The 26,070-nt window shown below is 37.1% G+C and overlaps 1 protein-coding gene across 1 annotated transcript in view; it reads left to right on the top strand.

Moving 5' to 3' along the window:
- CDKAL1 (CDK5 regulatory subunit associated protein 1 like 1) overlaps positions 1–26,070 on the top strand; it is a 415,564-nt gene that overhangs the window by 299,464 nt on the left and 90,030 nt on the right. The window contains exon 13 of the mRNA XM_027748305.2: positions 16,028–16,090. Coding sequence (XP_027604106.1) covers positions 16,028–16,090 — 63 coding nt within the window. The remainder of the gene's footprint in view (positions 1–16,027; positions 16,091–26,070) is intronic.

Here is a 26,070-nt window from a genome sequence, read left to right as displayed (position 1 = left end):
TTTCTTCTTCTTTGTAGCACTAGTACTTATTGCTTTCAGTGAATTAGAACCTTCAAAGAAGATGGGGCCTCTAATCCAGGGCTGATGAAAATCTGTAATTAATAGATTTTGTTTCTCTTTTTTCTTTTTTTTCCCCCCCTGTAGTCCTTCAAAAATCCTGTGTTATGAGATCCTTTGTTCTTTTATCTCTTAGGAGAAATGGAGAGTAACTAGTCAAACAGAGCAGGAAGAGCTTGTGCTAATCTCTTATGTTTTATATTCACATTACTTCTAGACAGCAGCTGATGGTCTTTCCTGCTTTGCCAAGAATGGACAGGCATTTACTTTGTCATTCCTTGCCTAGGGTAACTTACGTATGTTTCTCTGCTAGGAAAAGGAAGTAGCACATGATCATCCACATTATGCACTCTTACCCTTTCATCCTCCAGTAAAATATTATCCATGTTAATAAATTTATTTTATTGCATTTGCCTATGGAAAGAAATAGCACATGAACTGACATACAACTGGCCCACGCAAGTGTCTGAGTGTGCATGTGGTATGTTGTATCACCAGTCTGAACTTGTGAGCTAGTGCTTTTATAGGATGTTCATAACATTATCCTCTGCAATGGATCTGTTGGTAGGATTTCTTTATAGGAAAAGAATTTTGACTGTATTGTTTAACTACTGATGCTGGACCAGCGAGCAAGTTATTTGACAATTGTTATTCTTGTAGGATTTTTTTTCTCAAGACTGCATGTATGTGCTATGTTATTTCAGTTTTGCAATACTTCTGCAGCGGACAGATCTGTTGTTATTTGCAAACTGCTCCACTTTAGTGAGTTCCGCTTCTCCAACTCAGGTTCACAACAACTTCAGGGATTCTACTCGAGTATCACAGCCACAATAATAAGATATTTGCCATGTCAGTTCCTTTTAGGTTAGTTTTTTTCAGAAGACCTTATGACTTCTAGGGACAATCGGTAGAATATTAAGCACAGTAATATTTAGTATTTTCAAATTTTTAGTGCATAGTTTGGATGGAGATCTTAAATGTAATTGCCTTTTTGGAGAAGATCCCCATTTGAGTTTATCTTAATAGAAAAAGAATCAGTAGCTCAACATGGAATCATCCCTTCACATAGATAATTTATCTTTGAAAGCCTTACAGGCACCAGTATTTTTCTAAAAGGGCAGATGACACTAATCTAGATGGACGGTTCTGCCACCATAATTTCAGAAAAAACAGTTAAGGCTGCAGGCCTTTCTTAATTCTCCTAGAGAAAGAATGTCCATGGAGAATCAGACATCTGTCTAAATGGTCTCATCATTTCATAACCATCAATTAGATTACGCTTACCATAAATATTTTCTCCAGTTCAGAGAAAAGTTAGAACAAACCTAGGCATGATTTATTTTTTTGATAAGCAATTACGGTGATGCTGAGTCATGTATGTGGAAAACAAGACAAGATGTTGTTCAGAACTTAAATACTATCCCATTTTTTTCATTGCCTTTGCCCCCATCTTATCTACCTACTGCTAAATAAACTGTTTCAGAGATGAGTCTGGATGCTCATTATGTCCAGTGGGCTGTCAGTAGAAAATTCTCCTTCTGAAGTGTGTTAATGAGGAAATGCTGTTTTGTGTATTGTTATTGCTGCTATTATTATTATTATTATTATATATCTGAATTTATCCGTTTATTTACTGTGTTTAATTATAAAAATGATAGTGCTGATAATTGTATAACTCAAATTACAGATTCTAGTCAAACTAATAATATAATAAGCAATCTAAGAGAACATGATTTAGATGTGTTTGGTAGGGAATTCATACTTAGCTGCATTACAAAGGATCAAAATACTTTAATTCTAAGTGTGAAAATTACTCTTTTTTTCTAAAATTAAGGATGTGTAACACCTTATGTTCTTGATAATTTTAACTTCTCTGTTCTTTATTTTTTCAAGGCAGCTATTGCTCATGTGGGGACTTGCAAGGAAAGTTTTGTCTCTATCCTGTGTGATCTGATCCATTACAATTTCTGAAACATTAGGGGAGATTGTCATCTCAGGATCAACTTCTGTCACTTGGAAATTACATGAGGAAATAGCCATTTTGAAAATAAGAATCATAGTAAAGTACAATTAGGTTAATCTCTACTGAGAATAATAGATGGCAGCTGTTTTGAGAGCAGTAATGTGACTGCAGCTTCATGATTACACTGCCATTAACTGCAGTGTGGATTCTAATCTTTATCTATTTTCAATAGTGTAAGCAATTCAGTTTCAATTATTGGTGTAATTATTAGATTTTAAAAAAAGGCATTGTGATATCTGGATAAGACTACATGTTCACTTTCTCTTTCCTTCCGTCTTTTCGTATATCATCTACCTAGAAAATTTAGACACTCAACTATTGAATGTTACTTTAATTCCTCTGAAGTGTCTCATTAAATTTTTCTCTCTTTATTAGATGTATTAAGCACTATACTTACTATACTGAGGTGAATAACCAAGTTACAAACTTCATAACAGTTCTGGTTTTGACTGGGATAGAGTTAAATTTCTTTCCAGTAGCTGGGATGGTGCTGTGTTTTGGATTTAATATGAGAATCATGTTGATAACACACTGATATTTTTAGTTGTTAAACAGTGTTTATACAAAGTCAAGGAGTTTTCAGCTTTTCATGCCCTGCCAGCAAGAAGGCTGGAGGGGTACAAGAAGCTAGGAGGGGACACAGCTGGTACAGCTGACCCAAACTGGCCAAAGGGATATTCCATACCATGTGGCATCATGTTTGGTATAAAAAGCTGGCCAGGGGCAGCTGCTTGGAAACTGGCTGGGCAGTGGTCAGAGGGTGGTGAGCAATTGCATTGTGCATCCCTTGTTTTTGTATATTCTATTTCTTTTATCATTATTATTATTATTATTATTTTCTTCCTTTTCTGTCCCATTAAACTGTCTTTTTCTCAACCCAAGAGTTTTTTCACTGTTTCTCTCCTGATTCTCTCCACCATCCTGCTGAGGGCAGGTGGGGAGCATTGAGTGAGCAGCTTTGTGTGGTACTTAGTTTCCAGCTGGGGTTAAAACACAGGAGTGCTTTTTGGCACCCAATGCGAGGCCTCTTCAACACGAATCACCTCGTTCTCTGGCAATTCTGAAATCTTTGCCATCTTTGCCAGTCCATGATCACTTCCAAGACTTCTGGATGACTGGCATTTCTGTTCAATCCCTTTGTGTGATCAGTGCCACACAATTAGTCCATGTAGCATCAGTTGGGTGGTGTGTGGAGGAGACCTGTCCTTTGAACATCCAGTTCAATGCTGCCGGTTAGGATGCTAAGAGGAGCTGTGCTACAGTACCAACCACTTCCAAAGCAGCTCAAACCCCTGCCAGTATCTCTTTTTCCATTGGGGGTATGGCAGGCTTCAGAGCCTTTGTATCTCCAGCTCCAAAATCACCCTAGGAGTCAACCTAGAGGCTCCCCTGGTGCTTTCTACCAGAGGCTCCAGGTATGACCATTTTCCTCAGCTGCAGTGTAGAGCACATTTTTTCCGTCTTGCCCTGTCTGGACAGGCCTGAGGACTACTGCATGAGCAGTCCCCTTGTTCAAAGCCTAGTTGTTGCTTAAGGCCTCGTTTGAAATTTTTCTTCTTCCTCACTTGATAGAGAGGGTGGACAATCAAACAAATCAAATTTGGAATATTGCCAGAGGAGGATATTATTGTTATAATTTTCTTCCGTTTCTATCCCATTAAACTCTCTTTATCTCAGCCTATGAGTTTTCTCACTTTTACTCTTCTGATTCTCTCCCCAATCCCACTGTGGGAGGGAGGAGCAGATGAGCAGCTGTGTGGTGCTTATCTTGTCTTTTATGGTTTGTAGTGGGGAATTACTGAAGTCTTTCAGTACATGAAGGGAGTGATGGGCATGCCATGTCCATGGTGGACAAAGTGTCTGCAAGTGTCTACCCACTCTCCAAAAGCTCAGTTTTCAGCAGCCTTTGTCGCAAGCAGTACTTGCCCTAGGCTAGCTTTTTGTTCAAGGACAGCCAGGCCTACAGTCTGTTTCTTTTCCACAGGAATGTACCATGTCCATCCAAGCACACTGCACATGGTTTGCCCCTCTGCCATCCATCTACCCACAAATACTGTATTCAAGCAAAAATTCTCCTGATTCTAAAATTTCATCTATACTGGGCATTTTATGTGTTTGATGTAATTTAACCTCAGCTGCCACTCATAAGCACCATGCAGCCGCTCACTCACCCTTCCCCTGTGGCCAGGGGGAGAGAATCAGAAGAGTTAGAAAAGGAGCACACTGTTAATATACTCATCATTATTAGTAGAAAAAAATTATCTATAATCAGACATCGTGTCCCCCTCCATTTAATCAAACTGTCACTTAGATCTGTCATTATATTTATCAATTGTAGGAGCAGTACATAATGCACTGAGATTTTTTTCTGTAAGGATAGCATAATGCAATGTACACCTTCTCAGTGTTGTCTGCCAGACAAGTTGTACTTGACATTTCTGTGGGAGCAAACCAACCATCTTGTATTTTATGCCTTTATTGTATGATGGCTACCTATTTTTCTTAGACTGCTTTGCTTTTGCTTCCCTTTAGGAGGTCTCCAAGAAGTTTTATGACACTTGCATGACTTGAATGGCTGCAGATCCACCATATCTCTCTTTGATTGAAATTCTGCAAGGCACTAGCAATAGGTATTCTTGGGATACAGTGGATACAGTATAATGTTTAATTCCTCCTTTGCTGGATGGATACAGGTGTTGTAGTCATGCATCTCTACACACAAACAGCTGAATCTTCCGTGGTAGCTCATGTGCTCCTAACTATTCAAAATAAATAATTGTCAATCTGTCACTAGACTGTCCCAGCCTGATTGAGAAATAACCGGTCCTGTATTGGGCAATATTAGCTGTCCTCTCCTTCAGCATTTTTTAACTCCAGGCAGCAGGACAGCAAATGGCACAGCATTGCTTGTACAAGGGACACCTTATGCTCTATTCAGAACTCTAAAGGAAAGCTAGCACAGCTGGACCTTGTAGGTGTACCATCAAAGAACAGACTGGTAAGCTCCCTGTTGAGCAGACAGTAGGGAGAGATGACAATTGAGGACTGCTCTTGCCTTTGAGCGTGTGCTTTGGATGTTAGTGGGTAGTGATGTAGCACAATGTGCCTACGGAAGCCAGGGTTAGAGCTAAGGCAAGGAAAGAATTCATCCGCTATCTGGGATGGATTTAGAAATACCTTGATAGGGTTTCATGTACTCTGTGATTTTTGACAGAACCAGTGGCACTGTAAAGCACTTGCAGGTGAGAGAGTGCAACTTGGGGTGGTGTTAATTAGTTAACGTGATTTAAATGCCCAGAAAGGAAGGAACCATCTAATTTCTAATATGGGCATAGCAGAGTCACCAATACTTCTTGCCTTAGCTTAACGGTGACCAATCTAAAGATCATGCAATGGGATTATGTAGGGATATTCTTTTTCCAAAATACGGGGACATGAGAAGGTGAGAGAAAAGGAAAAAAAGTGAGTAGAAAAAGGAACAATGCCGCTTATTCAGCAGTACTGCTACTCCAGCCTACCATCACTACCTTTGAGCTCCCCTGTTAAGTGCTGTGACTAAATGGCATTACATGCCCCAGGAATTAGATGCAGCTGTGGTAACTGTTTCTGCTGTATCAAAGATTCTTGGCTCCTGACACATATCCCCCCTCCCCAACACATGCAATAATGCATGGTGTAACATGCAGAATGTACTTCATGTGTTCGAGAAGCCAAGACTGATTAATGTCTGAGTTTGACTGCTGAACCTCTGTACTAAACTTTGTTTTTTCAGCAGTGCACTTATATTTACTGCTTGCTATTCTGCCAGAATAAAGACCTGAGTGAAGACTTTTATGGCAACTTTGGGAGCAGGAAGTTAAAAATGTGAACGCTGGAGGGGAAGGCAGACCATGAAGAAAAAAACAATATATAATTCTTCATATTTTTCACTGAACTATTGTAGTATTCCAAGTTAACATTTTCCAGCAAGTTGCTTTCTAGTAGTTTTATTTTGTTCCCTTCTGATTTTTATGAGAAAAACATGTGAGGTACTGCAGAAAGCCCTACAAACCACCAAGATAGCTATGAATTCTCTCATCTACAAACCCAGTTATTCTCTAATGGGATTTATTTTGATTAGGATATCTGTTGGTTAGTGGCATATCGATGTCGGTTCTTTTTGTTACTTTCTAGATGGTTACAAATAGTTTTGCATGTTTTCCTCCCTGGTGTTTTTTTTCCAGAAACTATATGAACTGGCTGACCCATGAAAGCCAGGTTCCTCCTTTCCCCTTTTTGAAATATGGTCAAAACATTTGACTACTTTTATGCTGTATCTTTAAATCTACCCCAGTGCTCACCATTTGGTGTGTAGCCAGAACTGCGGGTTTTTGCAATGAATTCAAAGGAAGGTAATTACCTGTGAATAGGGGTTTTGTGGTTAGACAAAGCTGCTAAATAGAACTTTACAGAAGTTTAAAGACCGCTTTATTTTGGAGCTAGATTCAGCTAGAGTTCATACCACTTCAAGTTATTTGACCAGGTGCTGAAATGAAAATCTGTTTTTGTTGTTGTGTGAGACAGTTGAGCTGGTAGGTTTTAAAATAGGTTGTACCCTTTTGGAAAGCTATAAATGATCTGCATATGGAGCTGCTGAAAATTCAGTTCATAGCTGAATCTGGGGAATGAGTTAAATTGCACAGTAACAGCTGGACTGTGCAGAGTCAGACCCCTGAGAAAGGACAAAACTATTTTTACTCTAGCCTGGAGCTGTGGCTCTTAAATCCTACACTGGTGTACTTCAGACACTTGGTAGAATAGAAGTCTTACATTTTCAAGGAGCACAACTGTCTTGCTTGAGAAAACAAGTCAAAATTCAAAGCTAGATTGGAAATACACTTAGGAAACCAAGTTGGTCCTCCACTTTTTTTAACTTTGCTTTGTTTTTACAGCAGGCACTGATTGGGATGAAAATTACCAACAGCTTCCTCATGAACTTTATAAATCCAATTTGAAAATTTGAGCATATTAAAGTAAAATATGGCTACGGGTTCAATCTAGGCCATATTGTTAAGAAAAACAATTAAGGAACATTGGAAAGTGAAATGTGGAGAATATACACGTGGAGGAAGAGGCAAAGTTCTTTCTAAAATTCACTGGCAAGCCTGAAATAGTTACAGAATTTGCAAAGATTATGAAAGTACTCTTAAAGTCATGTAATTTTGTGGGCTGGTACTTGCAGCCATGTGCAGCCCACATGTTGACAGTTCAGTATAAAAAAAATTACTTTTTGGAAACTGTAGTCCTGTAAGATTTATAGTGGCCATGAGCATTCATGACCTGTCATCCTCCCCCCGTGAGTCTGTCTGAAAAGTCTAATATTATTGTGAGATTTTTAGTTGCAAGGAAGCTGACATGGCATCAGGAGTTTGGAACACCACATACTCCTGTGCAGAATAGAAGGGAGGGAAGATACTCTCACAGATAAGGTAAAAGAGTCTTTGATTTTAAGGGAGAAAACAGTTTTTATCTCCAGTATAAATATACATATGGGCAGCGTCTCAGGGAAATTTCTCCTTTCACTATAAATATTTTTCTTAGAAAAATTAAAAAATAAAAAAAATATGGAAATGTAATTTAGTGACACAAATCTAGTGGTGTCCTGGAGGGTTTTTTTAATTATTATTTTGGTAGGCTTTTATGGGTTTGCATCTATGGCAGTTGCTTATAAATGTCAGAAGTGTATATCATTCTTCTGTATTTCCCACCTGAGCTTAGTTCATTGAAATTTTCAAGATTATAACATTGTTCTGCAAAAGAAGTTTATATAACATGGCATCAGGGTAAAATCAATGCATAAATTTATTTTACTTCTGTTATATTTAAATCACAGTACAAACCATGAATATATATATATATGGAGTATATTGGAAGCCTTTGCCATTATTTACAAGGATTGGATCAGTTAGTTGACATGAGGGCAATAAAAGCTGAAAATTGTGCATCTTTCTCCTTTACCAGTGATTATGAATTATGTACTTTGATCTGGGGCTTCAAGTTAGAGTGTTACAGGAAGTTTAAGGACTGTTTTGTAAACTCCCTCTTCCCTGAGAGGGAATTAAAGTGAGACAGAGAGAGAACCAAACATTTCTTTAAACACCTTTTACTTATTAAGCTTCTGTTATTAGTAGAACCAAGCCATTATTGTTAGAAGCAGGTAACTATTTGCACAACACATTTGTTTGGTTGCCGGCATTCACTCGCATGCTCACCTGTGGTTACCAGAGGAGCAGCAGGTAAGAGGCCAGCTGCAGCTGTGTGCTCAGATGGGGAGGGTCAGCCTCTGGCTTCCAGGTGGGGTACTTGGAAAATACCTCAGGGGGATCTGCGTTCCTTTGGGTACAAATGAAATCCTATAGTCTTCTTCTGCATAGAGGAGTCACCACCCTCCTGGATGTGGTCCGTCTCTATCTGCTATTGGTCGTAGTGGCCTTGGGCAGATTGAACAGGCTGTTGTCTTGAATTTGTTAGTTATTGCAGATTTGGCATGAGTACTAGTCTTCAGAGCTTATTAGTCCTTGGAAAATTTTCACTTGCTACGTTTTCATCAGGTAATGGTATTGCCTTTGGCCTGCTGTTTTCTGTTACAGCTCCGTCAAATCTATAGATGCATATAGAACCCATTCACACAAGCTCATACAGAAAGAACCTCTGTGGTGACTGGATGTTTAGATTAGATATGCTTTGTCCTTCTGTCCACTTCATTGGCTCATAGTGAAGTGGAAGAACCATGGAACTGTGCCTTTTTATAATGTTTGCTTGAATTGCAGCTAGGTAACTTATGTAATACTGAAAACTTTTCTATTTTTTAATTTGGACTTTTAATTCAGTTTATAAACCAGACTGCTCAGAGCTGAAACAGTGCCAACACCTGTAGTCACAAGGAACTATTGCCCATAAATTATTCCATTAAACTGGATGTAAGGCATCAGAATAGAAAAATTTTCAAAAATTTTCAAAATTCCGGACTTCTTCAAATGACAATGTGGTTTAGATCTAATAGTTTGTGACTTAACACAGATAGCGAATTAATTTGTATCATGGAGGTAACTAAACTTGTCCATAATTTGCAAATAATGTAACACTTGCGATGGCCCATAAAATGTGCTTTGGAAGAAGAGGACACTGAAATATCCTGAGACGGGTTCTTGGTGACCCTTTCTTGAACTTCATCTGTCTTTGATAATCTCAGTACACTCTTTCAAAGCCATCACAATCAATCAGGTCAATGAGTGCTTTGGAACTTGTATGTTTTGCTGTTTTCCTTGCTGTGCCTGCATCTCTGGTCATTGGGCTAAAAATCTGGGAACTTGGAATTGCTGAAAAACTGGAAGTAGAGTGGAAGACTGAATAATAGATTAAGGTAAAACAGTGCGGGGCATTTTCGTGTGTCTGGTGAATTTGTGTGTAGTGGGTACACATTTGATATCTCTCATGCAGCAAGCACGTGAGCATTGTTTGCTGCTCACTATTTGTACCATGCTGTGCCCTCTGCAGCACTTCTATTTTTGTTCTTCTGAGGGTGCTGGAAAACCTGGTGCTTTTAAGGCTGCTGGTGTGTGATAGAGTGATAGAGCACACACATAGCTCACCAGATGATAAGAAGGAAGAGTGCCCTGCAGATAAGTCATTTCTAGGTGTATGGATGTAAGCCCATATATGTCCTGAGCTTAATAGGTGTATATAAAAATCACTTTTCATTACTAAAATATACTTTTCAGTTCATTCTGGTTTATATTATTGTGTTACTTGCTGCAATAACTATTCAAAATCAGTCTACCCCTCGTGACCAATCACTTTATTTCTGATTTAGTGTCAATCTAATTTGAAATATGGCTGATACCCCAGGCCAAGTTTCTGTCAGATACTTTTGTCCTACAAATTTTTTTTAAGCTAAACAGTCTTCCTAATCAGTTACATCAGACATCCTAAGAAAATACCCGCCTCACATAGATTATGACATTTCTTATGAATTTCAGACATAAATATCTACCAAAAGTGAGACAGAGCATTTTACAAACTATACTCAATTTAAGGACCATTAAGATAAACAGGTGCTGAAGGCCTTTTCTGAAATTAAGAATTTCTTTGTGAAAGTCTTCAGAATAAATTTTGCATAATTTATAGAATCATAGAATATCCTGATTTGGAAGGGACCCACAAGGATCATCAAGTCCAACCCTTAGCCCTGCACAAGTCATCCCTAAGAATCACACCATATGCCTGAGAACATCATCCAAATGCTTCTAGAACTCTGTCAGGCTTGGTGCTGTGACCACTTCCCTGGGGAGCCTGTTCCAGTGCCCAGCCACCCTCTGGGTGAAAAACCTTTTCCTGATATCCAACGTAAACCTCCCCCAACTCAGCTTCATGCTGTTTGCTTGAGTCCTGTCTCTGATCATGAGAGTGAAGAGATCGGTCCCTCCCCCTCCTCTTCCCCTCACAAGGATGCTGAAGAGCACAGCAAGGTCTCCCCTCAGTCTTCTCTCCTCCAGGCTCAACAAACAAAGTAACCTCAGCTGCTCCTCGTATGACTTCTTCTCCAGACCCTTCACCATCCTCGTTGCCCTCCTTTGGACACTCTAATAGCTTCATGTCTTTCTTACATTGCAGTGCCCAGAACTGCAGACAATATTCAAGGTGAGGCCACATCAATGCAGAGCTCCCTTGTCCGGCTGGTGATGCTTTGCCTGATGTCCCCAGGACACAGTTGGTCCTCCTGGCAGCCGGGGCACTGCTGACTCATATTCAACTTGCCATTGACCAGGACCCCCAGGTCCCTTTCCACAGCGCTTCTCTCCAGCCTCTCGTTCCCTAATCTATACATATAACAAGGGTTGCCCCATCCCAGGTGCAAAATTGGGCACTTGCCCTTGTTAAACTTCGTATGGTTGGTGATTTGCCCATCTCTCTAATGAAAAATGACAATAATAGCAAATTAATACTAAACTAAATTAAAATAACTGAAATGTACCAGAAGGAATAAAATTCAGCAATGTTTGTAGAATATATGGGATTGAAGAGTCTGTATTACATAGCTGAAATTATATGGGAGATAAGGAGGAAATTGCAATGCACATGGTTTAATTGAAAATGAATCCTTCAAGAAACTATTTTCAAATAGGTTGGCAGATGTTCTTATGAAGATCCTGTGCTGTTTTTTGTAAATATCTGTAATTTTCCATAAATCAGAATCTCTACATAAAATGTAAACTAGACTAAACCATGACTATTTGTGTTGCTATAATCCTGAGGACAGGATTGCTTTAATGTCTGTAATAATTTTCTAGTATTAATGGTTAGTAAAGGTGTGTAAAATTTTATATATTTTTCTGTTTTAGAGAAAAACACATTGCATGAAATCATAAAACTGTTCTATTTTTTTGAAAGAATCGCTCAGTATAAGAGTATACAAAATGAATTATCAATATACAGTTCTGTCGTTAATTGGAGTTGGAAAAAATGTCCACTGTCCTGTAACATAGAGGGGGAGTGCTGAATAACACACTATACAGGATGTGATATTTTCAATGTATGGATCAAAAATTATTGGAAAGTAATTTCTTAAAGCAAGTTGAATATGTGCCTGTGTCAGTAATTGAAGTAGAACAGTGAGTCTGTTTTAACATAGTAATTCTGGTAGGTTAGATCAAAAAGACTAGCCAATCACCAAATTATTTTGTATGCTTCATTATAGATGTGATCAGAAAGACAGGAAGCATATCAGTAGAAGTGAGTTAGCCATAGTAAGCAGAAAACTTGTCAGGCCTGTATTGTCACTTCTGCCCTTTCAGACCTCACAGGGCACAGATGCAAGAGCATAATGAACATCAGTGATGATTTTATCAAGAAATCTGGCTGGGGCACAATGGTTTTTTCAGGATCATTTCTAAGAGGGTGATGCACTGAATAACTCAAGGTCAAAAGAGATCGGTTCACTGGTTTCTGATCACTTTTTTGAAAGTTGTTTTGCAGAACAAAAAGCAATCTGCAAACTTCGATAACATGGCGGTTCCAGTGGCTTGGCTCATATCTGTATTGTGGTTGTAGGTACATAGATTTAAGGCTTTATGGATTGAATCTCCAAGCAAGGCTTTTAAATATGCCTTGGTTGGAGGAGTTACTATCTCTCTCACTGATGTTTTGCCAAGGAACTCTTTGGAGATTAAAGTTAGTCCAGTTGGTGTTTTTATATAGAGTGCTCCCAGCTCCATTCTGTTTTATGGAAGTTCAGAGTTTAGAACTACTCAAGGCCTTTTTTAGTTTTGAGATCACAGATGTAACATAGGGAAAAAGAAGGACACAGCTTTGTTACTGGTCAGAAAATGCATGTTGCTGAAGTTAGAGAATGCCATAGCACAAAACGCATTAGACGTTGCTCTTTCAGAAAAGAAAGCTCCGATCTTATGGCTTTTGCAAGTGTCTGTTATGCTGGAGTCTCTATGCTTTCAGTTATACTGATGAAGAAAACTGAAAATACTTGCAAAGCTGCTTCACTCTTCTCCCAAAGTCTGTCAAAGTTAATTTTTTCCTTCACCCACTAAGTTTAATGTGGTTTTAACTCTTAGTTATGTAATCCATTAGATACTGCAGAAGGAGGTATTGTGGTTTTTCCAGACTTGTTTGAAAGAAAAACACAATATTGCTATTGGTTGTTAGCTTGCTCAAGGGTGTGAGATGCTCTATAAGCTCTAAATTAAGTAAGATTCCAGTGGCAATATAAAATTGTTTTATTAATTCTGATCAACAGTATGTAGAACAGAAATGAGGGAGAAGATTGATAGGTGAGGGAAGAGAACTGAAATAAAGACATTCATTTGGGTGCCTTGACACATTCTTATTCACTGTGCTCATGAAGGAAAAGAAGAATATTTGAACAGAACAGGTATGTGTTACTGAAGGCAGCCCCAATTACTGGAGAGATTTTAAATCATAGGAGCAAAAAAAACAGAGATAGGAGAACTTTGCTGGCGATATATTGAGGCTGACACCTTCAGTGGATCTGCTAGAATCTGCAGATCTGTCACAGTATTAGGCTGAAATTATTGAGAACTTTGAAGGTGAAAATAGACTTTATTAAACTGAAAGTTAAGTCTAAAGGAAATCAGTAATACCTTCATACTGGGGACTAATTTTGTCCCTTTTATTCCTAGATGAAAACTGACAATATTCCATTTAAGTAGCTTCTAAGTAATCTGTAATAAAAATACCTTGGCAATATTGTAGTTCTCCTTCCCAATAAACATTGTAGACCTACGATACCATGCTTGAAAGGAAAACAAACAAGTTTTAGACTACATTAAAATCATCTGAAAGACAGGTAATTATCACCTGAGTATGAAAAAAGGATCACCAGATAAGTGCAATATACGTGTGTGAGCTTACAGTGTTTAGCATTTGGTGTAGCTATTTAATTTGTTATTTTCCTGAAGTACTTTCTGTTGAAGAGATTACCATTAGAGCATCATGAATTCCTTGTTCTGTCCTTAGTCTCTGTGTTTTGAAATGTCTTATATTTCTGTTTTTTAAAGGTCTGAGTTTAACTGCACTTGGTGTTCTAGAAAGACGCAAATTATCACTAAGCAACCTTTACTCTCTGCTTAAGGCATTTTTATCTCTGTGTATTCAGAGTCCATACAAAACTGTCGAATGCTGTTTAGATTTACATCAGCTAAGCATATGGGGCATCCTGGGAATTTTGGGACATTTTTGCATCTCAAGATGCATTGTGCATCTCAAGAAGTTTTATTCCATGTTCTTCTGTGTTATGGATTTTCAGCATTTCCCTAGTCAGGAGTGTTTTGGTTTTGTACAAAACCCAAAATTTTTGTGGAAAGATAGGAAAGGAACCATAATTTTCTATAATAAAAAGTGGAAGACTATCAGTGTGTTGTGTAAGGGAAGCCATCTTCATTCTTCATCTAGTCTAGCTGAGTGTGTAGCCAGCATTTTGGTGAAAGTCTGAAAGATAGACATTTTCTGTCATACAGTTTTATTGTGTGTTATTAAAGCTATTGCAATCAAAATGAATACAAGAGACATAATCTTCAGGAAAAAAAGCAAGAATTATACTTTTTCTGAATTTCATAGGGTTTTCTTCCTGGAAAGATCAGTGAAGGCCTCCATAATCCATAGTAAAATGCTTTTGTCTTCTTGCATGTTACAACATTAAATAAGTTTTTAAAGCAATATTTTTATTAATAATTTTGATATCTCCTTTTAATTTATTATCACATTTCTCCAAATCATCTTTATAGTATTTTAAGCATTTTGACTGTGTGTAATGGTACTACCAGGAAAGAAGCCATTTTAAGTTGGTGATTTGAACTGTAAGTTGATTGGTTTGGAATTTGGATTGATGCTTTCATTTGAGCATGGGTTTTTTTCCCCAGTGGAAGTAAAAGAAATATCAAATGAGGGTTAGAGGGTGAAGTTTCTTCTATCAAGGGAGATCTTTCCTATGGCAAAGGCATGTTCAGTTGCTGAGAAAGTCTGTACTGAGAAATGTCTTTCTTAATATAACTTCTGTTGGTTTTAAAGCCCTGTATTAAACTCAGAGAAACGAGTCCTGTTAGATATTAAATATAGTAACTGAATAGAATTGTGAATGACAGAAGTAACCTTTGCATACTGAGAACAAAATTTACCATTCTCCCTCACCTTAAAGAGGGGTAGTGAGTAAAAATTTATTTTCTTGACTCTTTGGTGGTCTAAAGCATAGGTATATATACACCTGACAAAAGTAGTAATATTAATCTGATATCTTTAATGATTCAGAATATCCAGATGTCATAAATTTGTGCTAGTAACAGAAGTTACCACTTTTGTGACTAAGTTGCTGAATGCTTCATTGAAAATAAAAACTGTGTAAAGAAAGGAAATACATAGTTTATCTTGTACAATCAAAAATTACTAAATTGCTCCGTAGTTTCCAGAAGTTAAAATAAATACTACAGTCATGCAGCTGTCTATTTAGTTCCCAGCATGCTGAAAACATGAACAGGTCCTACCAATTTAGCTGGAAAATTATTTTTACATAAATGATGGCTAAATAAGACACTGGTACAAACTACAAACAAGGAGTTCATGCAGTTGTCTTGCCTTTAACACACTTTCCAACACGCATAGTCTTCCCAAACTATAAGTAAACATTGATTTTGACATAATAAAACTTTGAACTTATTTGTGACTCATCCCTGCATTAAAGATGAAGGGTGTTTTTCTCTTTTCCCCACCCCCACTCCATAGGATGCAGCTGAGAGAGTCTGTTAACATCAGCTGAAATCACTGAAAGCTCTTTCATTAAATTCAGTAGAAGCTGGATTAAGCAGGTTTTGTCTTTGAACAATGCTCTTGACGGAAGACATTTTTTTCCCTTTGCCTTGGCACTAAATGGCATATCACCTATTAATTTTCCACAATCAAGGCAATGAGAGTATTAGCATCAAAAGAAATAGAAAAATAATAAATTATTCTTCTTTAAACTGATTTCCTTTAAACCTAATCTCCTATAAGGCAAGACTGCACGTACATGCTAGAATAGTAGACAAGTCTTTGCAAGATTGTAGCCTAATCTCTAAGTTTTGTTATCTGTATTCTAAAATGTTATTTATACTTTATTGTGCAAAATTAAAACTAATCTGAATTGTTTACACATTCCACTGATGTTCCACAGATTAGTGTTTATTATTTATTAAGGATATTTTCTTAACATTGTTAATATGTATGTTAATTATTTCCTCTAATATTTAATGTCCTTCATCTGCATACACCACTCTTCATACCTACAGTTCCATTAACAAAGTGGGGAGAGAATGTGTTTGTTCCTGAATACAGCTTTTTAATCAGTAGTCTCTTTTTCTCCCCTAACTTTTCTAATATGGTCTATTTATTAATATTCCTTTACAGAAAAAACAGAGAACAAAGGATCTGTCCCAACTGTTTCATTCATACAATCCATATGATCATAAGGTAAGAAAAAAATATACTACCTATATTTGTTGTTAAGAAAAATTCCAGACATTTGTGATAACTATATTTCATGTTTAATACAAAAATGACAGTAAGTTATAAAATTGAAAGCGTGAGGGTATTCATTTTACTTAAATTTTGCTATCATATAGATGTTTCTTTGTTTCTTCAAGCCAAGCTTGAGAAGGTGCATTTTCTGATTTGTGAAACCCATGATTGACATTAACTTCATGAAGTCTAGTATAATTTATAGACTGACACTAAATCCTGCAAAGTGACCATATGTGGCATTGGATTCCCCTCTTTTTTGCTCTCTCTTTAGAAACTGTGTTACCCTTGAGTATGTTGCTTAGCCTGTTGTGTCAATTAGGCCCTGAGATACATGATACTAGTGAATTATCTATTGATTCTGGGAGCATGGTTTGAAGAGGCTGCTTTGCTAGCAGCCTGATGGTTGTCTGGGGGAAGAAGAAGAAATGCTCATAAACATTATAACTTGATTCTTCTTTGTAAAGTCTGGGAACTCTGTTTAAAACAAACAAACAAACAAAAAACAAAACAAAAACAAAACAAACAAACAAACAAAAACAAAACAAAAAACCAAACAAAACAAAACAAAAAAAAACCAAACAAAAAATTTATATATTATAATTCGTACTAAATGGAAAAAAAAAGGTCACTTCCTTAAAGACATTGCAATGTGAAATAAAAAAATAAAGCTGTTACAAGAAGATTTTGGAGAACCAAGAGACAGAGATCACAGCATTTCTGTGCAATAACTATGTCATGGTGTTCTTGTAGACCTTATGCAAAAGAGAGCATTAAGCAGCAGATTGAAGGAGAGTAAAGTAAGTTTGTAAATGTTTTTGGGGAGTTCCTCTTATCTTGGATGCATCTGTGGGCAAATTTTTTAAGCAAGCGCACAAAACTCTTTAACAATTTGTCAGCAGCATGAAATGTCTATCTTTGCTGCTTCTGTTTTGTGAAGTGTGTGTGATTTTGCAAGTATCCATTAAAACAAAGGAAGATTTGAGATGTTTCTGTTGCTGTTCGGACATTTCAAAGGAAAGTTCTGCTCTCTACCTCTTCTCTTCCTGGCCCTGTACCAAACACATTAGAAAAATCAGCTAGGTTTTATATCTGGGAGAAGAAGGTGGCAGAAGTGTGTATGTATGTGCACCTATCTCTTTGCGTGAACATATGCATAAATGTGTGTAGCTGCACATATGTCTATGAGAAAGAAGTACAGTGTGTAAATTAATGGATAAAATTTATCAGATAGGTGGTTGCTATGAGAGTTCTGTAGTTACTAGCAGCTTGAAAATTTATGGTTTAAAAAAATATTGTCAATCAGTAGGTATATTCTATAATTTTAATAATTATGTATAATTTCAAGTTAAACCCATCACTTCAAAGTACTTTTTTATAGATAGTCTCCCATTATTTATGAGGATTGGTAAACCAGATATTAAGGACCTGTGAAAATGGAGAAACATGAAGAATAAAGGAAAATTGTGTGATGAGATTTTTGAATGGGATTGTTGCTTTTTGGAACTGAAGCATTTTAAGGTAAATGTAATAACAAGTCAAGTAAGATCTAATAAGGAGACGCAACTGATGAACAAGAAGCTCTGATATTCCTCTCCATGTCTAAATACTCCTGTACCAAACACTTTTTATTCATAGTACAAGGAAATTCCATTATTCTTTTATTAGCACTTTTAATGGAACTTGGCCATTTGTAACTCCTGCTGCCTTCCTGCTCATATCCTTTGTGGCATTATATCAAAGTATCCTCGAATTATTTTGGCTGCAGTTGTGAAGACTTTTGCACTCTTTACAAATTAGTCATCAGGCAATGTGGAATTGAATATAAATGCTTAGATATATTCCCTTTTGATCTTTGTTTTAGGACCTTTAAAAAATTATTAAAAGTAGCACAATTGTTTGATGAGTGATTTTTCAAGCTCCACTCTTTTGCTCCTAAGCACATTCTGCATATATATACATATATGAGTGTAAAAGAGGAAGGGGAAGAGGAATAAAGTTTATTAAAATAAAGTTTATTAAAATTATGATCTTTCCTCATCTACCATTTGACAGGGAAGGTTTTCCTTCTGCTAACTACTTCCTATTTGTAGTGGCTTCAACAAACTCACTGCAGATTTCTTGCTCTGTGCTTTTATTTCCACCTCAGCTGCCATTTTCACAATTGTTCCAGGGCTTTTAATTTTTATATTAAATCTAACAGTAATCAGCATTAATTGGAAGTACAGTTATTTCAAGTGGAGGTCTATATTAGTTTTACTGTAGCTCAGTTTTGCTTGATTTACATGGTGCATAAAGGGAGATTTCGTGATGGCTTTGTGAAAGTGTGGGTGAGATAGGATCATGGCACAAATGGTTGGAATTAGTGACTTTCAGGATTCTTACTTTGTTGATTAAAAGATTTTTCCCTGAGAACCTTTCTAAAGTAGAAAAGAGATAAACTTAAGGATAAGTTGGCACTTAGTGGCAGTAGTTAAAACAGATGTAAAAAGCTTATGAACTACAGTGGCTGAAACAGGATTTGCTACCAAGACTTGATGGTACGTCTTCCTTTTGTAATGGGATATCTCACAGAAAAGAGAAAAATCAATCAAAAAATCAGAAAATGTTCGTTCTTGCATGCTTGTGTTTCACTCCCTAAAACAGAAAGTGTTTAGTAACTACACTAATGGAGTAACTACACTGATCTTATTGCTATTTATGCATGGTCAGGAGACCAATAGCTCTTAGAAATAGTAGCTGTTCCTGGAAATTTTACCTCAGTATGTATTTGCCTATCTAGTGTAAGTCACTGTATCCTGAAAGATTTAAATGTTTGTGGTCCTGCATTCCCAGGTGAAAAGCTAGCTCTTTTATGGAGGTGGAAACAAGGATTTACTTTTCCTTCCCCTTCCAGGTGTGGAGTCTTATCCAGTGAGGCGTTAATTCAGCACCAAAGGGGGCAGAGCTTTTAAATTCTTCTCTGCAGAAGGGATGGAATAGTGGGAGATATCCTGCTCCTGCTGATAGCAGGGGAGAAGTAGTTAAGCTTCTGTATTACATTACCATCTAGTTGCCCTACTCATTGTTTAGATGAAACCATACAGCATCAAATCTCAAAAATTGCCTTTCGGTTGTGTACTTATCCTATCCAGGGTGATTTGAACCTGCTCTCTTTAACCTGGTGTCACCATACTGCTTACAGAGCCTCCAAGTACAGAACCTGTGGGTCTCTCAGCTCCAGTGCCACTGAAAAAGCTTGTTGCAGCATCAGTCTTGAATGCCTGGCAAACATATTGAATTCTTTATGTCAGACACATTCAAAGAGTTCCATTTTCATAGACTTTTCTTTTGTTATTGTTAAAATAAATGTCTTCTAAAATTAATTCTTTTCAAAACTAAATAATTATTTAAGAAACGCTGACTATATCTTGGGTATGAAAAACTGTTCCAGGTGTGTGATTCCCATTTGTTTAAACTTATTTCCCTTAGCATGTGTAAAAATACATAGAACTCTATTTGTAGATGAAGCCATTCCTTGTGCTGAAATACTTGCTTTTTCCTGTGTTTATGTAGAGTGGGAATATGTATAGTCTGGCTTTTCTTGAGAGTCAAGTTCTGATTGCTTTGTAACTTTTCTCTAGTTAGCAATATAACAGCTTTTCCAATTATATGTACAGTTTATCTTTTTCTAGGACAGTCAGAAAAGGAATATAAAATTGACATCCTCGTGAAGCTGTACCAGCAATAATTTTAGTGTTTCAAAATTTAAAAGGTAGTTGAGGAGCACTCTTTTTACCCTTAGCTATAATCTGGCCAGTTTCCTACTAGCTCATTTCATGAAAGATTATGTTTGCACACGAGTAATTTCTGCTGAATGTTTTTTTGTGTGTACACTGTGAGGTTCCACATTGCACACAGGAAGAATTTTACTCTGCTTGCAGTAGATGTTTAACTTAAAAATGATGGAGTTGGACCTTTCTCCCAAATTATGTTTGTCTTTTAATATTTATGTCTCATTTTTTTTAAAGCTATTAAAGTAGTTGTGATAGTAGGTCACCTGGTCAGAACAACAGGTTTGAGAAGCTTAATAGGAGTTTCACGACCCCATATGCATCAAGTGTCCAAATTCAGCATCACAGAGCCCTAGTTCCTTCTTTTTGTCAGATGAGTTTAAGTATTCAGTCTGGCCCTGGAGCAGTTGTTTAAAACTATAATCCTCAATTTATGCTCTGCAAAAGAATGTTTTTACATATAGTAAACACAGTATAGCAGAAGTACTATTCATTTTACTGCTTTGCCTCCTTGGGAGGATAGCCAGAGAGACCTTAGGGCATGTCCATACATGCCTCTGGCAGCATGGAGCTGTTACAGTGAGAAATCCCCTGAGAGTTGTGCTTAAAACTCAGCTCTGTATTTGTTTTGCCTTTTGCAACCTGAATCTCTTGCTCTCAAATAGGGCATGATCTATGAAAAAATAAGGTCACGTCTTATAGCGTTAGGGATTTATTTTAGCATATACTGTGTCCAACCAAGTAAGAAATAAAGTCAATATTCATGTGATTTGAAAAGAGTTTTTTGAAATATTTTCTGCCAAACTGAAACTGCTCAGGATTAAAAAAAATTAATTCCTATTTCAAAATGTGCTTCAATTGATGAAATACTGCTAATATAATTGTAAAATCTTCATGCTTTTGAATATTTTTTCTTAATGTGTTTTGGAAATGTTTACTAAAAAAACTAAAACCCCCTCAACAATGCATGTGTGTTTGGCAAGTTGTATGGAGCACTGTGTTAAGACACAAGTAAGTAACAAAAAGCTTTTTTTGTTTGTTTGTTTGTTTGTTTGTTTGTTTGTTCCTTGGTGTTTTTTTTCTTGTTAGGATTGTTGGGGTGGGGTTTTTGGGGGGTTTTGTTAACTCTTAGCCTAGTAAGCAATTTTGGGAGGCAGGGGTGTGATGTCCTGTACTTTGTCGGCTTTGATAAAGATAGTTATGCACATAACTGATTCGAGGAATGTTAATACAAGATTATGTACGTCTGTCCTTAAGGTACCAGTTGCTGCTGCCACTTACAGACCTACCCTGTTTTCAATCAATTATTTCAATAGTATACAGTCTCTTGCTCCAGTTTTTAATGAAAATTAAATAATCTAGCTTCTTTAAGATGAGGATTCTTTTGCTGACTTCTGTAAATCCTCTGGATAGTTGATCCTTTGTGTCAGAAAATTTCTGAAAATTGTACTACTACACACTGAAAGAAGCTGTAAATAATGAAGGAGTAAAACTGTGTTTTCCCAATGAAACAGACAGGAGCCACTATCAAATAGGTGGGATCTCAGGAGCCACTATCAAATAGGTGGGATCTCTTTTGGCACTGTATGCTCTAAGTGGTTTTCATTGACAGTAGCACAACATGTTAATCATAGAAATGCCCAAGGCTGTGGCATTATCTGGTAATCATCATGGACACCTCAGGTGAACGGTGAGGATTTGGAGTCAGTTGGCTTCTGATAAAAAAAAAGGTCAAGTTCTGCAATCCTTCCACCTCTGTGCTGTAGGTGGTGGCCTCTGGGGACCACACGCTGCAGCAGGGGAATGGAGGGTGCGGTGGTGGCACCAAGAACCAAAAAAACTGTCTTACCATGGTGAGGACTGTTTAGTTAAACAGCAGAAATGAGGGGAGATGGAAAGTTAAGAGCTTCAGCTGGCATCAGTTTTCCTGCCGATGAGCTACATCCTTTCATTTTTCTTCCATGTACAGAGAATCCTTTACAAATAAAGAGATTTGAACAAAAGGAATTCTGGAGTCTACGGAAAGAAACCACTTTAAAATGCCTCATGTTGGTTAACTTTCTAATGGCAGACATCACCATACTACTCTTTTTAATTAGGTCCTAAAAGCTTTGTTTTTGAAGATGTTTCTGCATTGTGGTATGATGTGCTTTTATAAGTGGATATGTAAATTGAAATGCTGGACACTTGTGGAGTTGGAAGTGTTGCTATGAGAGTAGTTTCTTAAAAGAAGCTGGTGAAAGACTAAAATGTAGTTGCAGCATTAAACATATCTGGCAGGTGAGATTTACATCTTTCAGTAATCTGTGTTCACAGTTCCAGATCTCTCAGATTTTGACATCTTCTGCTTCTGTGTGTGCTGCTGTCATCTTTCATAGCTACTGGCATTATGAAGTGGTTTGTTTTATATGTGAGAGATGGCAGCTAGCATGTGTAAACAAACCAGGTTTGGATGCTTTTTGGAGTCTGGAAATGGGAAATTACAGAACCGCTTAAAACCACACACAATTCATAACATTTTTCCTAAGGACAGTAATCTTGCTCAGTTATTAACTGTGTTTTTTAAGATGTACTGTGGAAGTGCTGTGAATGTGTAGGTTTTACTTTTTATCCAGAAAAAAAAAAAAAAGGCAGTTTTGAGATACTGTGTCAGCCTTCAGATTTTTTGGATAATGACTTGGGTATATGATTCTTGAAAATAATAAAAATCCTTTAACCTGCTTTCATTTATTCCAGGAACAGCATTGTACTAAATCATAAGGCAAATGTGAGGTTGCAATGCCTGTGATATAAGCCATAGTCTGAATTTCCTAAAGGAGATGCTTTGAATTGTTCTTCTGTAAGATGAAAAGGTTTTCTAGGTTATTGCTGAAAAGGGACAGAGCCTTTTGCTATCTCCTGCCTTGAAACAGATTTCAGGTTTAATTTAATAGCTCAGATGTCAGATATGACTGTGTCTTATGGAAATATTCTTATTGTAACCTACATCCATTCTTATCTGTTCCCTTCCCTCATGTTCAGAACTGCATTTTTGGAGGAGGTTATATAAAGCTGTTTTATGCTCTTGATATAATGTGAGGCTTCAAAGAAGACTACTGAAAGAGAAAAGCAATTTCTGTTTGGAAGAGCAGTGCAGTGGCCTCGTGTTAATGGCACACTTGAACATTACTTGATGATAGAGAAGAAAATCTAATTGCCTGAAAAGCTCCTGCTTATTCTTGACTTAACTCTGAGCTACATTGAAGTTCATGCCATCTCTTAACACAGAGCAAGTTAATATACAGACAGTTTGGAAAGGACTGTTCAAATACTGGGAATTTTTTCAGGATTTGTAGAGAACAGACAAAGAAACAAGGCAAGCAATACAATGAAAGGGCTCACTTCTCCATTGAATATGCTCTATAGAGGAAGACAAATCTGCTGTGTTTTAGTTGTATAGCTGAAATGCTGGGACAAAAGAGTTGCAGTCTTATTTGAAGTATATATTGCATCCAGAAAATGAAAAAACAACCCAATTCATGGATATATTGCTCTAAAACCAGTGGTTTGTTGGTAGACATTTTTTTACACAAAACCTAAAATATATACAGACAGGTATATATGATTAATATTTTGGTTAAAACCATATTTAATGCTAGTATCTTCTGCTGTATTTGGATATTTAAAGCATCTAACCCTGTCTGATGCTAACTGAATGGTTTGGGATTGTTACCTCAATTATCAACCAGAAGGGAGGCTTTTCCAGTTTTAGGCTAGAGTGTATTTTTTCTGTCCTTTTAAAATGGTCTTTCAAAAAATTGTTTAACAGTAGTCTGTTAAATCACGTTTGCATCTACACATAAAGGTACTGCTATATAGTGATGTATGTGCTTAGATGTCAAACATGGTTTCACAGGTACTGATGTATTATTGAAACATCTTCATTAACGATCTTGAGAAGAGTTTTAGTAAATGAGCTGATGTAATCCACATACGTCTCCCCCATGTAAAGACATGTATACACTTTTTCAGCTAAACAATTGTAAAAATAGTGGTCATTTACTTCACAGGTTTTCTCCTTGGTACAGCATGCAAATGCTACCTGGTAGAGCAGATTGCCTCAAATAAGTATATTCTACGTCCAAAAAAATATTGAAACAGAAAATGAGAGACAAGTTTTACAGTGACATTAAATATCTGCCATATGAACTCAAGTAAAACAAATTCTTCGATGTACATTAATCCTCTTGTTATTTTCCAGAGAGAGGCATTACCCTTTGCTACATGTCTTGTATCATTTATGTGCCTTGTCCATCATTGCTCTATTACTGACACAAAAGTACGAAAAAGAAAGGTATTTTAGTTTTTTTCAAATTAGTTGCTGGGAAACCTTTACATCACAAAAAATAAAAAGGCCTGGCCCTGTTAGAGTTTTTTTAAGCTCCCTTCAATCTTATCTTGGCAATGTGATGGAGTGTTTAGCTAACAGTTCTATGGACATTTCAATTCAGGTATCTTTCCTTGTCCCGTTCCTTAACTCCTCATTTGACCTATATCTCTCTGTGGCTGTACAATTTGTGGTGGATTGGATTTCCCAGTTCTCTCTCACTTTCTCTCCTTTCCCCACCCTACCCCCGCCTCTTTCTTTATTCTATTGCCATTTCTCCCCTAAAAAAAAAAAAAAAAGGTTTTTTTTTCCCTATGTACTCTACCTTCTTTTTTTCTGTTTCTTCCTACCGAGCTATTCTTTCTTTAATATCTCCTTCAGGTATTAACATTGTATTGTCTCTCTTATTTACTTTTATCCACCTGCCCTGTGAAGCTGTACTTTGGCATGGCATTAAAGTGGCTGTGGGAGGAGAAGGCATCAGTGCATCAAGTGTAGCAGTGCATGAGCACGCTGTTGTGGAAACCCATCCACAGAGGTGGTAGTAGAATTCTTCACTATTTCAACTTTGCTATTGACCTACATATTCATATGACCAAGCTCTTGAGCTTGCTTGCTTTTAACTAATGACATATCAAGAGACCAAAATTTTGGGAACTTCACCAATAGATATGATAACTATCTTTATGTTCTGTTCCCCATCTTCTCACTGGAGACCTGTATACTTGAATTAATTTGATATATTATTTAAAATTTTAGATGTTAATCAAGAAGGCATCAATACTTTTATTACTGGAAGATTTTGAGTAATTTTCTAGTACCTGAAATCTTGAGTAAAATTTTTACTTTCTTGCATGGAGGGAGGATATTCCATTTATTTTTCTTCTTACTTACTCCTGTTTAAATGTTCTTGTTTTAATGACCTTTGGACATAAAGCTGTGAAGGAGGTGTGGATTTGCTGGCTCTGTGTCTGATAATAAGGTATGGAAATGTTCCTCTCCTTATCCTCTCTGAATATTCCTCTGCATAGCCTTGCATATATGCACATACATGAGCGCACACACACACACACACAACCCCATAACCAACAAAACCTTTGATTCAAGATTGTTTCTGGATGATACTTGCTGTATTTCAAATAAGTCAGGGAAGGATGGGGTCACATTTTTCCCCGATTTGTAATAAGTCAGTACTGGCTGCTATTCCATCTTCTGCTGTCATATAAACTCCTGGAACTAGAAACACTCCATTTGTTTTTATTTTGTTATAATTTCCTCTCTGTACTATATCCCACTCAAGAGCATGAAGAAAGGCTAGTTACACAGTTGAAAAGATAACTTTGAGTGAAGTGACCATGTAAAACAATAGATATGATTTGGGCTTCAGATTGCTCTGCACAGGAAACTAGTTCTCCTGCCGTCTGTCCTCACAGTGCAGTTCGACCACTCTGTGTGACCTGAAATGCTCTACTTTGAAGGACAGCTGGAGGAGGAGTCTCAGAATTTGCCAGCAAACCATGTGGATTTTGCATGGTTAATCTAGGTGATTGTCACCTGCAGTGAAGCATCTTATTTTAGCTGCGTGTGAAATTTAGGGTTCTCACAAACACTGCTCTCAGTGGTCTTGCACTCAGTCTGCCTGTGTCTGAGGGAAGCTCTCATGATCTTAGGGGACAAGAGTGTTTGTATTCAGATGTAACTAGAAAAACATCCTGTGGTTTTTACTAATTGCTCATTCTTTCTGAAAATTGCAGGATGAGTGCTGAAGGATGTCAGTGTTCTGATGATTCAGT

The sequence above is a fragment of the Pipra filicauda genome, unplaced genomic scaffold (assembly GCF_003945595.2).
Source record: "Pipra filicauda isolate LSUMZ 115617 unplaced genomic scaffold, ASM394559v2 scaffold49_size4853605_pilon, whole genome shotgun sequence".
Lineage (NCBI taxonomy): Eukaryota > Metazoa > Chordata > Aves > Passeriformes > Pipridae > Pipra > Pipra filicauda.
This window is presented reverse-complemented; position numbering and strand designations above follow the sequence as displayed.